The 13,054-nt window shown below is 43.6% G+C and overlaps 1 protein-coding gene across 1 annotated transcript in view; it reads right to left on the bottom strand.

The window, feature by feature from the left end:
* LOC121580186 overlaps positions 1-13,054 on the bottom strand; it is a 168,969-nt gene that overhangs the window by 68,560 nt on the left and 87,355 nt on the right. The window contains exons 3-4 of the mRNA XM_041895245.2: positions 3,607-3,714; positions 2,305-2,441 (exon numbers count right to left, since the gene is read on the bottom strand). Of these exons, the coding sequence (XP_041751179.1) occupies positions 2,305-2,441; positions 3,607-3,693 (224 nt within the window). The 5' untranslated portion in view covers positions 3,694-3,714. The remainder of the gene's footprint in view (positions 1-2,304; positions 2,442-3,606; positions 3,715-13,054) is intronic.

Below are 13,054 nucleotides of genomic sequence, written 5' to 3' on the forward strand. Positions count from 1 at the left end.
GTGTGTATGTGTGTCTTCATGTACGTGTGTGTGTGCGTATGTATATGTGCATGCATATACAGTACATCCATTTGTGTGCGTGCGTGCATGCATGTGTGTGTGAGCACGATGGCGAGCCCACCTGTGAGTGTGTGTTTTCAGGAGGGAACTGTAGTGAGTGATCAGGCAGCAAAGGGCTGGGGCTGAGTCTGTCTTTTTCAGCGCCAACAGCCCCCTTCAGGCTGGCTGCTCACATCAAAGAGAAGCCTTGTATCTCAGAGGAGCTTAGAAATTCAGCCCCAGGCTTGGCGAGGCCTTCACAGCACTCGCCTAAGGGGCCTGAGCAGCCAACCAAGGGCCAAGAGCACACTCAGACAAGAGCAGTAGATAACCACACTAGGGGAGCGCCAAGGAGCCAGGACAGCGAGCCGTGCAAAGAGTATGTAGTGTCATCCTAGAGTTTGCTAAAGACGGTATAGGGGAGAATATAAATGTTTCTTGGTAGCACATAACTAGTGGTTTGTTGCTGGAGCATGATTTCTCACTCTGAGATTGCTGAACATATAAAAAAAATGATGTGTTCTGTGAATAATTTAGTTCATAAATAGATAATATTAGCCCATTATGAAAGTACATTCATATTCAAGTGATGAGTTGGGAGAGGAGGGTGCTTTTCAGAATCTATGTTTAGTTTTCAGTTGGCAGCAAATGTCTATTCCCTTCATTACTCTTACAAGCAAAACATTTTTTGTTTTAATTTAAAATACATTCTGTCATAAAGAACAGTGGCGTCATATGCCCATAGGGGGCACAAAGGCACCTGCCCCCTCAGATTTGTCCTGTTTTGAAATTTGTCAGATGTTAAATTAATGTTAATGTTAAATTAATTACTAATACATTTTTAAGCCCATATTTTATCATAATTATTTATAAAAATATCTGTCAATGGTATTTTGGGGAGGGGGCACACTGACTGGAACAGGCAATGAGTACCCTATTCTCAGTAGTAAGTGGTTCCTTCCGAGGTGCACCACGGAGCGAGAGAGAGAGTGCAGAGTGACACACAGCATTTTATTTTATTTTAGGTGCCAGTGATAGCTGCAGGACTTGCAGGAGGTATGTTTGTAAATTCATTTGATCAAGCTATGTAGCCTATTGATTTCTTCTTGATGAATACATTTAATGTTTTGTTGTTCCTCTGTAATACTAGCCACCTAGCAATTTCATGAAGTTGGCTTTAGCTAGCCAGCTAGATATGTTCCCAATCTCCCAACCTCATAACTAGAAACCAAGCCATTTCAGACTATCAATCCAGAGACGAGCTTGTCTAACTATCTTAGCTGGCATGCCTGCTGGCAAGGCTGGTAGACTTTAGAAAAGCAAAGCAATAACTAAATGTACTGAATAAGACTCACATTCCTTTCAACCTTTTACCCAGATTTTTGCAGAGATGCAAAGAAGCATATTACGTTTTTTTTTCAAAGAACCACCAGTCAGGAGGATACAGACAGCTCAAGAGGTAAACTTAGATATACAGAAAAATACTTGGTTTAAATGTAATCTGGCACCTTATGATAATATCATGATATTTTGTGTATTAATTATGATATGATATGTTCCTGTATTGATGATGTGTGTTATGATCCCATGTACTGTGTTGTAATGTGAATGTAATATCATAGGCATGGTAGTGCAGTATACAGTATTAAGATATGTGATTTACAACAGTCAGAATGGCACCCTCATTAAAATGACAATTAAACAGGTAAAGAGATATGCTTGGATAACATATGCAGACAAATAGACATATTTTTTACATAGAATTAGGCATAATGATTATGGCTGTAGATTGCAGGAGAAAAGCTGTTTCAGGTGTTTGAAAATGCCAAATTCTCCAACCACCCCAACTCCATCCTTACGTACTTCTTGCCCCCTATAAAATAATGGGTGCCTGACACCCTTGCTTACAAGGAATTCTTAATTGCAACAATGCACTTTAAAAAAGCATTCCTAACATGGAACTGTATGTACCATTCAGAAGCTCCACAAATAAAGTGCTTGAAAATTGAGAAAACCAACCGTCGTTGTGCTCAGTCTTACCATAGCATTGGGAGTGTGTGTGTGTGTGCGTGCTTGCGTGTGTGTTAAACCAACCAAACAGAAGAGGACAGGTGTTCCCTTCAATGCCTGATCCTTCTCAAGGTTTGTTCAAAGGAGTTTTGCCTTACCACTTTTTGGAAAGGTTTGCTGAATTAACAGAGAGAATTTACAGTATAGCACAAAGAGCTTTACATTGTAAATGTATGTTTTGAGACCACGTCTTACCTGTAGACGGCCCGCTTGTCTGACTCCAGCTGGGCCTGGGGGTCAAGGGTCACACTGACAGGAATGTTCCCAGCTGCTGAGGATGCTGGGATGTGGACCTGCTGGACCTTGGAGTTCTGTTGGGTGATGCCTGTCATCTGAGGGCACAGCAAACAGAACCACAGTGAACTACGATACATAGAATGGTAGCCTGGTCCCAGATCTGTTTGTGCATCAGCTAACCCAGAACCACAGTGAACTACATAGACTGGTAGCCCTGGTCCCAGATCTGTATGTGCATTAGCCCTCTTTTGACTAGGCTTTTGACTTAGAAGACTGGGTTTGTGTTCCACTATCTTATCTCTAGCGTGCAGACACACAGCTTATCAGATTCTGTGAACTACATGAGAGTGGATAGACAACTGGCTTGATCTTTCTACAAGGCCTATGACAGATGAGCGTGTTACTGTGATGTGATGGTCTGGATGTGTACAATGCCTCTCTTCAATTGTGTTGGTCCCCTACCCCCACCTCTCTCTCTTTCTTCCCCTTCCTCCTCTCTCTCCCCTACAGCCTTTGGAGAGAAGGAAATGAGGCCCCTCCTCCCCCCTCCACTCCCCCCTTACCCCACCCCCATCTGTGTTGGGAGGAAGCTTCAAGTCTTAATCCCAGCTCCAAATGGGAAATAAATTAGCTTCTTCACACTTAACTAGCTCTCATTTGCATTTTGTTGCCAGCGCTGACTGCGGCTCGGGAGATCTCCCCTGGCACTAATCCTCTGGGTGCAAGAAGAGAGTAGTAGAGAGGAGACAAGGAGGGGAGTGGTGAGGTGCTCTGGCAAACCTGCTCTACTTCCTTCTCTAGGATGCTGCATAGCTAGGATGAGGTTGAGGTTGAACTGTTGGTCTAAGGTCATATTGTCTCCTAATGACGATGGTTGAGATTGAGGTAAGGTAAGTCCTAGTTCACAGGAGGCTGCTGATGGGAGTACGGCTTATAATAATGGATGGAATGGTATCAAACACGTGTTTGATGTGTTCGATACCATTCCATTTATTCTGTTCCAGCCATTACTGTACTTTGAGCCCGTCCTCCACAATTAAGGTGCCACCGGCCGCATGTGTCCTAGATCTGCAGTTTGGGGTAGCCTCTACTTCAAACTCTTATAACAATGTTTGTTTGGAAGTTCATTTGACTAAAGACAAATAAGAGACTGAAATGTTTTGTGTCAGGATTTTTCAATTGATTAACTGAATTTCAATCGATTTCTTGAATGAACAAATTGGACCCCAACTCTGAGCTGACCACTAGTGGTGTACTGACCTGTTGGCTCTCCTGGTACGATGGTGGAGGAGCACTCTGAGTGGCCATCATTGTCAGTGCTGGTGCTGGGGACACATGTTGCATCATGGGACAGCTTCACATGGAGACCTGCAGGGGGACACAAACACACAATGTGTTAGGAGTACATTATATGCAGTTTTGTAGAGTAGTGAACTACATGTAAACTCAGCAAAAAAAGAAATGTCCTCTCACTGTCAACTGCGTTTATTTTCAGCAAACTTAACATGTGTAAATATTTGTATCAACAACTGAGACATAAACTAAACAAGTTCCACAGACATGTGACTAACAGAAATGGAATAATGTGTCCCTGAACAAAGGGGGGGGGGGGGGTCAAAATCAAAAGTAACACAGTATCTGGTGTGGCCACCAGCTACATTAAGTACTGCAGTGCATCTCCTCCTCATGGACTGCACCAGATGTGCCAGTTCTTGCTGTGAGATGTTACCCCACTCTTCCAACAAGGCACCTGCAAGTTCCTGGACATTTCTGGGGGGAATGGCCCTAGCCCTCACCCTTCGATCCAACAGGTCCCAGACGTGCTCAATGGGATTGAGATCCGGGCTCTTCGCTGGCCAATGCAGAACACTGACATTCCTGTCTTGCAGGAAATCACGCACAGAACGACCAATATGGCTGGTGGCATTGTCATGCTGGAGGGTCATGTCAGGATGAGCCTGCAGGAAGGGTACCACATGAGGGAGGAGGATGTCTTCCCTGTAATGCACAGCGTTGAGATTGCCTGCAATGACAACAAGCTCAGACCGATGATGCTGTGACACACTGCCCCAGACCATGACGGACCCTCCACCTCCAAATCGATCCCGCTCCAGAGTACAGTCCTCAGTGTAACGCTCATTCCTTCGACGATAAACGTGAATCCAACCATCACCCCTGGTGAGACAAAACCATGACTCGTCAGTGAAGAGCACTTTTTGCCAGTCCTGTCTGCTCCAACGACGGTGGGTTTGTGCCCATAGGCGACGTTGTTGCCGGTGATGTCTGGTGAGGACCTGCCTTACAACAGGCCTACAAGCCCTCAGTCCAGCCTCTCTCAGCCTATTGCGGACAGTCTGAGCACTGATGGAGGGATTGTGCATTCCTGGTGTAACTCGGGCAGTTGTTGTTGCCATCCTGTACCTGTCCCGCAGGTGTGCTGTTCGGATGTACCGATCCTGTGCAGCTGTTGTTACACGTGGTCTGCCACTGCAAGGACGATCAGCTGTCCGTCCTGTCTCCCTGTAGCGCTGTCTTAGGCGTCTCAAAGTACGGACATTGCAATTTATTGCCCTTGCCACATATGCAGTCCTCATGCCTCCTTGCAGCATGCCTAAGGCACGTTCACGCAGATGAGCAGGGACCCTGGGCATCTTTCTTTTGGTGTTTTTCAGAGTCAGTAGAAAGGCCTCTTTGGTGTCCTAAGATTTCATAACTGTGACCTTAATTGCCTACCGTCTGTAAGCTGTTAGTGTCTTAACGACCGTTCCACAGGTGCGTGTTCATTAATTGTTTATGGTTCATTGAACAAGCATGGGAAACAGTGTTTAAACCCTTTACAATGAAGATCTGTGAAGTTATTTGGATTTTTACGAATTATCTTTGAAAGACAGGGTCTTGAATAAGAGACGTTTCTTTTTTGCTGAGTTTAGTTCAACTAGTAAGTTAACTACATTTTGCAGTAGATTGGTGGTAGTGTAGTTAACTACACACTACTTTTTTTGCAAAAACAAAAGAAGATATGGGTGAAGTAGGCAATCATTTACTTTATTTTTCGGCATCAGACCTGCCTAATTTTCACTTGAAATATACTGTAGTTTTTTTGTTTAATAGGTTAAATTACACGTTCTGTTAACATATGGCCCCATAGTGATCTGTTCTTACAATTTGTAGTCATTGACATTTCAGATTTACATATGATAATTTTTCACAAAGTAGTTTGGATGTGAACTACTTTTTGAAAGTAACTTTAGTTAAGTAAACTATATTTTTTCTTAAGGGTAGCTTTAGTGTAGCTTATCTTCTTTCAGAGTAAAGTCATTGGTAGCTTGATAAACTATCTTTTCAGATTAGCTTCCCCAACACTGATTATACTGTATGTAAACGTCAGGTGTTGTGTTGTGGTAGAAGTGGCCTCTAACTGCTGGTACAGGGTCAGAGCCCGTATTCATAAAGTGTCTCAGAGTAGGAGAGCTGATCTCTAGTAATGCTTTTTACAATAGATCATAATGGATAAGGCCTCGATTCAATCCATATCGCAGAAGTTCAGAGCTATAGCACGTTTTAAATTTAAAGGCAATGAATCCAGTCTCCGCGTTCATGGAGACTTTCTCTGTAAATGCGGCATACAGTGGGGAAAAAAATTATTTAGTCAGCCACCAATTGTGCAAGTTCTCCCACTTAAAAAGATGAGAGGCCTGTAATTTTCATCATAGGTACACGTCAACTATGACAGACAAATTGAGGGGAAAAAATCCAGAAAATCACATTGTAGGATTTTTAATGAATTTATTTGCAAATTATGGTGGAAAATAAGTATTTGGTCACCTACAAACAAGCAAGATTTCTGGCTCTCACAGACCTGTAACTTCTTCTTTAAGAGGCTCCTCTGTCCTCCACTCGTTACCTGTATTAATGGCACCTGTTTGAACTTGTTATCAGCATAAAAGACACCTGTCCACAACCTCAAACAGTCACACTCCAAACTCCACTATGGCCAAGACCAAAGAGCTGTCAAAGGACACCAGAAACAAAATTGTAGACCTGCACCAGGCTGGGAAGACTGAATCTGCAATAGGTAAGCAGCTTGGTTTGAAGAAATCAACTGTGGGAGCAATTATTAGGAAATGGAAGACATACAAGACCACTGATAATCTCCCTCGATCTGGGGCTCCACGCAAGATCTCACCCCGTGGGGTCAAAATGATCACAAGAACGGTGAGCAAAAATCCCAGAACCACACGGGGGGACCTAGTGAATGACCTGCAGAGAGCTGGGACCAAAGTAACAAAGCCTACCATCAGTAACACACTATGCCACCAGGGACTCAAATCCTGCAGTGCCAGACGTGTCCCCCTGCTTAAGCCAGTACATGTCCAGGCCCGTCTGAAGTTTGCTAGAGTGCATTTGGATGATCCAGAAGAGGATTGGAAGAATGTCATATGGTCAGATGAAACCAAAATATAACTTTTTGGTAAAAACTCAACTCGTCGTGTTTGGCTGTTTTTCTGCAAAAGGACCAGGACGACTGATCCGTGTAAAGGAAAGAATGAATGGGGCCATGTATTGTGAGATTTTGAGTGAAAACCTCCTTCCATCAGCAAGGGCATTGAAGATTAAACGTGGCTGGGTCTTTCAGCATGACAATGATCCCAAACACACCGCCCGGGCAACGAAGGAGTGTCTTCGTAAGAAGCATTTCAAGGTCCTGGAGTGGCCTAGCCAGTCTCCAGATCTCAACCCCATAGAAAATCTTTGGAGGGAGTTGAAAGTCCGTGTTGCCCAGCGACAGCCCCAAAACATCACTGCTCTAGAGGAGATCTGCATGGAGGAATGGGCCAAAATACCAGCAACAGTGTGTGAAAACCTTGTGAAGACTTAAAGAAAACGTTTGACCTGTGTCATTGCCAACAAAGGGTATACAACAAAGTATTGAGAAACTTTTGTTATTGACCAAATACTTATTTTCCACCATAATTTGCAAATAAATTCATAGAAAATCCTACAATGTGATTTTCTGGATTTTTTTTCTCATTTTGTCTGTCATAGTTGACGTGTACCTATGATGAAAATTACAGGCCTCTCTCATCTTTTTAAGTGGGAGAACTTGCACAATTGGTGGCTGACTAAATACTTTTTCCCCCACTGTATGTGAAATTACCTTTAATTTTCAATTGCGCTAAAGCGCTGAACTTCCATTATATGGACTGCATCGAGCCCTAAGATTACATTGACAGGGGGGACCAGTCCTAGATCAACACTCCTCTGAGAAGCTTTATGAAATATGCCCAGGTATTTACTTATCCTGCTAATCAGCTTTAGTTGGTGTTTTTTCTTGCTACTCTCACTACCTTGCTTGGTGCGTTTCAATGAGCATTAATAAAATACTTGATTGTTTTGATTTAACAGGGTGATAACACATTTTATTAAAAACATTTAAAAGCATTTAATGACTTGAATAAATATGCTTATGCAGTAATTGCCACATTTTGACAAAGGTAAGCAGAAAACTAATTTTCGCAAAAATGATTAACTTGCTGTACAGTATGTAAAATGTATCTTGTGTTGAGAATGACTGAGCAGCAGTTGTCTGGTTTATTAATGAACAAGGCAGCCAAAATTGGATTAGTTTTTGAATTATTTGTGGGCCTGTGTAATCTGATGGAAATATGTGTTTCTGATATGGTCATACCTTTGGCAGGAGGTTAGGAAGTGCAGCTCAGTTTCCACCTCATTTTGTGGGCAGTGTGCACATAGCCTGTCTTCTCTTGAGAGCCAGGTCTGCCTACGGCGGCCTCTCTCAATAGCAGGTCTATGCTCACTGAGTCTGTACATAGTCAAAGATTTCCTTAATTTTGGGTCAGTCACAGTGGTCAGGTATTCTGCCACTGTGTACTCTCTGTTTAGGGCCAAATACCATTCTAGTTTGCTCCGTTTTTTTGATAATTCTTTCCATTGTGTCAAGTAATTATCTTTTTTTAATTATTTTTTTTGGTTGGGTCTAATTGTGTTGCTGTCCTGGGGCTCTGTGTGGTCTGTTTGTGTTTGTGACCAGAGCCCCAGGACCAGCTTGCTTAGGGGACTCTTCTCCAGGTTAATCTCTCTGTAGGTGATGGCTTTGTTATGGAAGGTTTGTGAATCGTTTCCTTTTAGGTGGTTGTAGAATTTAACTGCTCTTTTCTGGATTTTGATCATTAGCGGGTATTGGCCTAATTCTACTCTGCATACATTATTTGGTGTTTTACGTTGTACACTGAGGATATTTTTGCAGAATTCTGCATGCAGAGTTTCAATTTGGTGTTTGTCCCATTTTGTGAATTCTTGGTTGGTGAGCGGACCCCAGACCTCACAACCATAAAGGGCAATGGGTTCTATAACTGATTCAAGTGTTTTTGGTTTATCTAATTTATGTTGCTTTTGATGGTATAGAAGGCCCTTCTTGCCTTGTCTCTCAGATCGTTTACAGCTTTGTGGAAGTTACCTGTGGCGCTGATGTTTAGGCCAAGGTATCCTTTTTTGTGTGTTCTAGAGCAACAGTGTCCAGATTTGTATTTGTGGTCCTGGCAACTGGACCTTTTTTGGAACACCATTAATTTTGTCTTACTCAGTTTTACTGTCTGGGCCCGGGTCTGACAGAATGTGTGCAGCAGATCTAGGTGCTGCTGTAGGCCCTCCTCGGTTGGGGACAGAAACACCAGATCATCAGCAAACAGTAGACATTTTACTTCAGATTCTAGTAGGGTAAGCCGCAGACTTCTTTCTCTCTCTCTCTCTCTCTCTCTCTCTCTCTCTCTCTCTCTCTCTCTCTCTCTCTCTCTCTCTCTCTCTCTCTCTCTCTCTCTCTCTCTCTCTCTCTCTCTCTCTCTCTCTCTCTCTCTCTCTCTCTCTCTCTCTCTCTCTCTCTCTCTCTCTCTCTCTCTCTCTCTCTCTCTCTCTCTCTCTCTCTCTCTCTCTCTCTCTCTCTCTCTCTCTCTCTCTCTCTCTCTCTCTCTCTCTCTCTCTCTCTCTCTCTCTCTCTCTCTCTCTCTCTCTCTCTCTCTCTCTCTCTCTCTCTCTCTCTCTCATATGATACATTGTAGACATGCACAATAGAGTGTCTAAATAAGTCCACAAACAATGTAGCATCACAGAACAGGTGACATTGTAATAAGTCAACAACATAACACAATAGGAGATCAGTGCCCTTGTTTCCCCATGTAGTGGATGGTAGGTTATAGTTATGACACCAATCTAATCAGTGTCCAATTAAAGCTCCAGTCAGTGGACTAATTGCTATTGTCCAGAGCTGGAGGAGTCCTGCAGGGTTGTCTACTGGACCAGGTGGAGTTCCCTGGGGAGCTAATTGGCTTATAGAGTCTCTGGAGTTGACACACACACACACACACAGGGACCCCTTACCTGCATCACAACCTGTTAGGTGAACACAGCAGTCTCACCTCAGTGTGTGTCTAATGGTCTATATATGTGACTGTGGGCTATATGTATACACTGACTACACATTACCTACTTTTTTGATACAATCATATTAACCTAATATTAAGTCAAATAATATATCCTAGTATTATAAAACAAAATTCCAGCTACCTAATCTTATTGGCCGAGGAGCATTCCTTAATATAACCCTGGAACCCTGATATTGTGATAAATGTCAAGCGTATTGCATTGTTTAAATGCACTTTGAATACAGTTTCATTTGAGCTTGATCTCTAGTATTGTCGAGTATGGTACTCTCAGACCCCAACAAGTGGTTTGTCTGTGTATATACACCAATACACATGTTGACCTGTGTGTCTGTGCATGTACACCAATACGCATGTTGACCTGTCTGTCTGTGCATGTACACCAATACGCATGTTGACCTGTCTGTCTGTGCATGTACACCAATACACATGTTGACCTGTCTGTCTGTGTATATACACCAATACACATATTGACCTGTCTGTCTTTGTATATACACCAATACACATGTTGACCTGTCTGTCTGTGCATGTACAGTGCCTTCAGAAAGTATTCATACCCCTTGATTATTCCACATTTTGTTATGTTACAGCCTGAATTCAAAATGGATTAAATATATTTTTTTCTCTCAGCTAACACTCACAAACATGCACACACATGCCCATGCAACAGTACTGCTTCCGTCCCTCTCCTCGCCCCAACCTGGGCTTGAACCAGGGACCCTCTGCACACATCGATAACAGTCACCTAGAAGCATCGTTACCTATCACGCCACAAAAGCTGCAGCCTTTGCAGAGCAAGGGAAACAACTACTTCAAGGTCTCAGAGCAAGTGACGTCACCGGTTGAAACACTACTAGCGCGCATAGCTAACTAGTTACATTTACATTTTAGATTTTAGCCTAAATAGTACCCTCAAAACACCAGTCTCAACGTCAACAGTGAAGAGGCGACTCCGGGATGCTGACCTTCTAGGCAGAGTTGCAAAGAAAAAGCCATATCTCAGACTGCCCATCTTAATCTTTTCTTTTTATTGGCCAGTCTGTGATATGGCTTTTTCTTTGCAACTCTGCCTAGAAGGTCAGCATCCCGGAGTCGCCTCTGCACTGTTGACGTTGAGACTGGTGTTTTGCGGGTACTATTTAATGAAGCTGCCAGTTGAGAACCTGTGCCTGTTTCTCAAACTAGACACTCTAATGTATTTGTCCTCTTGCTCAGTTGTGCACAGGGGCCTCCCACTCCTCTTTCTAAACTGGTTAGAGACAGTTTGCGCTGTTCTGTGAAGGGAGTAGTACACAGCGTTGTACGAGATCTTCAGTTTCTTGGCAATTTCTTGCATGGAATAGCCTTAATTTCTCAGAACAAGAATAGACTGACGAGTTTCAGAAAAACGTCTTTGTTTCTGGCCATTTTGAGCCTGTAATCGAACCCACAATTGCTGATGCTCCAGATACTCAACTAGTCTCAAGAAGGCCAGTTTTATTGCTTCTTTAATCAGCACAACAGTTTTCAGCTGTGCTAACATAATTGCAAAAGGGTTTTCTAATGATCAATTAGCCTTTTAAAATTATCAACTTGGATTAGCAAACACAACGTGCCTAAGTGACCCCAAACTTTCGAACGGTAGTGTACACACACAAACACACACATATCAAATCAAATTGTATTGGCCACATGCGCCGAATACAACAGGTGCAGACATTACAGTGAAATGCTTACTTACAGCCCTTAACCAACAGTGCATTTATTTTTAATAAAAAAGTAAAATAAAACAACAACAAAAAAGTGTTGAGAAAAAAAGAGCAGAAGTAAAATAAAATAACAGTAGGGAGGCTATATACACATTGGGGTACCAGTGCAGAGTCAATGTGCGGGGGCACCGGCTAGTTGAGGTAGTAGAAGTAATATGTACATGTGGGTAGAGTTAAAGTGACTATGCATAAATAATTAACAGAGTAGCAGCAGCGTAAAAAAGATGGGGGGGCAGTGCAAATAGTCCGGGTAGCCATGATTAGCTGTTCAGGAGTCTTATGGCTTGGGGGTAGAAGCTGTTGAGAAGTCTTTTGGACCTAGACTTGGCACTCCGGTACCGCTTGCCGTGCGGTAGCAGAGAGAACAGTCTATGACTAGGGTGGCTGTGTTAGGCCTACTGCTGCTAGGTAGCTCTCTCTCTGCTCTCTCCCTCCCCTCTGTCTGTCCTTGATTGCAGGAGTGAAGTCTGGTGTGCGGGAGTCAGGGTTCCAGCTGCAGCTCATTCACCATAATCACCTCAGCCTTTAAGACCCGGTCAAACTTACCACTCATCGTCAGATCATAGTCAAGACGACCATATATTTGGAACCTGACTCCTGCCTCCGCTTCACTCCTGCCACCACCATCCTGCTCTCCACTACCGGACCTCTCTTTTGGACTCACCACGGACACTAGGACATTACGGTACCACACCTGCCCTGACCTGGATCTGTTACCCTCCCTGTACCTGGACTTGCTCTTCCCCTATTATTGGAAACCTGGACTATTGAACATTTTAAATAAACCTGTTAAACCTTCTCTGGCTTGGTGTACTTGTCTGCATTTGGGTTCTAATACTGGTAAATCATAACAGTATGATCTGACCATCATGAACCCAGCAGACAGTAGCTCGGATACCACCCCAGAGTGCACTCAAATTTGGACTGCCATAGCCAATCAGGGCATTTTACTTGGCCAACATGATACCCTGTTTAAGACGATTGCTGAGGACAGTCAGGTGCTGCTTAATCAGGTTCAATTACTCACCAATCAAGTGTCTGCCCTTACTACCCCTTCAGCCCAGATCAGAGAGCCTTTTGTTCCTGCTCCAGAGCGCTATGACGGAACATGGGAACCTGTGGCGATTTTTTGACTCAATGCTCGTTAGTGTTTGAACAACAGCCCCTCACCTACGCCTCAGAAAGAGCCCGTGTTGCCTACCTTATCAACTCTACTAGCGGTTCCGCTCGTGCCTGGGGATCCGCGGTCTGGGAGAGTCAGTCGGACATTTGCAACGCTTACGTTGCCTTCACCACTGAGATGAGGAAGGTTTTTGACCACCCCGTACAAGGCAAGGAGGCTGCGAAACGGTTGTTTTCTCTTCGGCAGGGGGCTCGCAGTGTGGCGGAGATGGCAGTGGAGTTTCGGACTTTAGCAGCAGTGAGTGGTTGGAATGACGAGGCATTACAAGGAGTGTTCATCAATGCTTTGTCTGAGACTTTAAAAGATGAATTGGTGTCATA

The sequence above is a fragment of the Coregonus clupeaformis genome, chromosome 13 (assembly GCF_020615455.1).
Source record: "Coregonus clupeaformis isolate EN_2021a chromosome 13, ASM2061545v1, whole genome shotgun sequence".
Classification (NCBI taxonomy): Eukaryota; Metazoa; Chordata; class Actinopteri; order Salmoniformes; family Salmonidae; genus Coregonus; species Coregonus clupeaformis.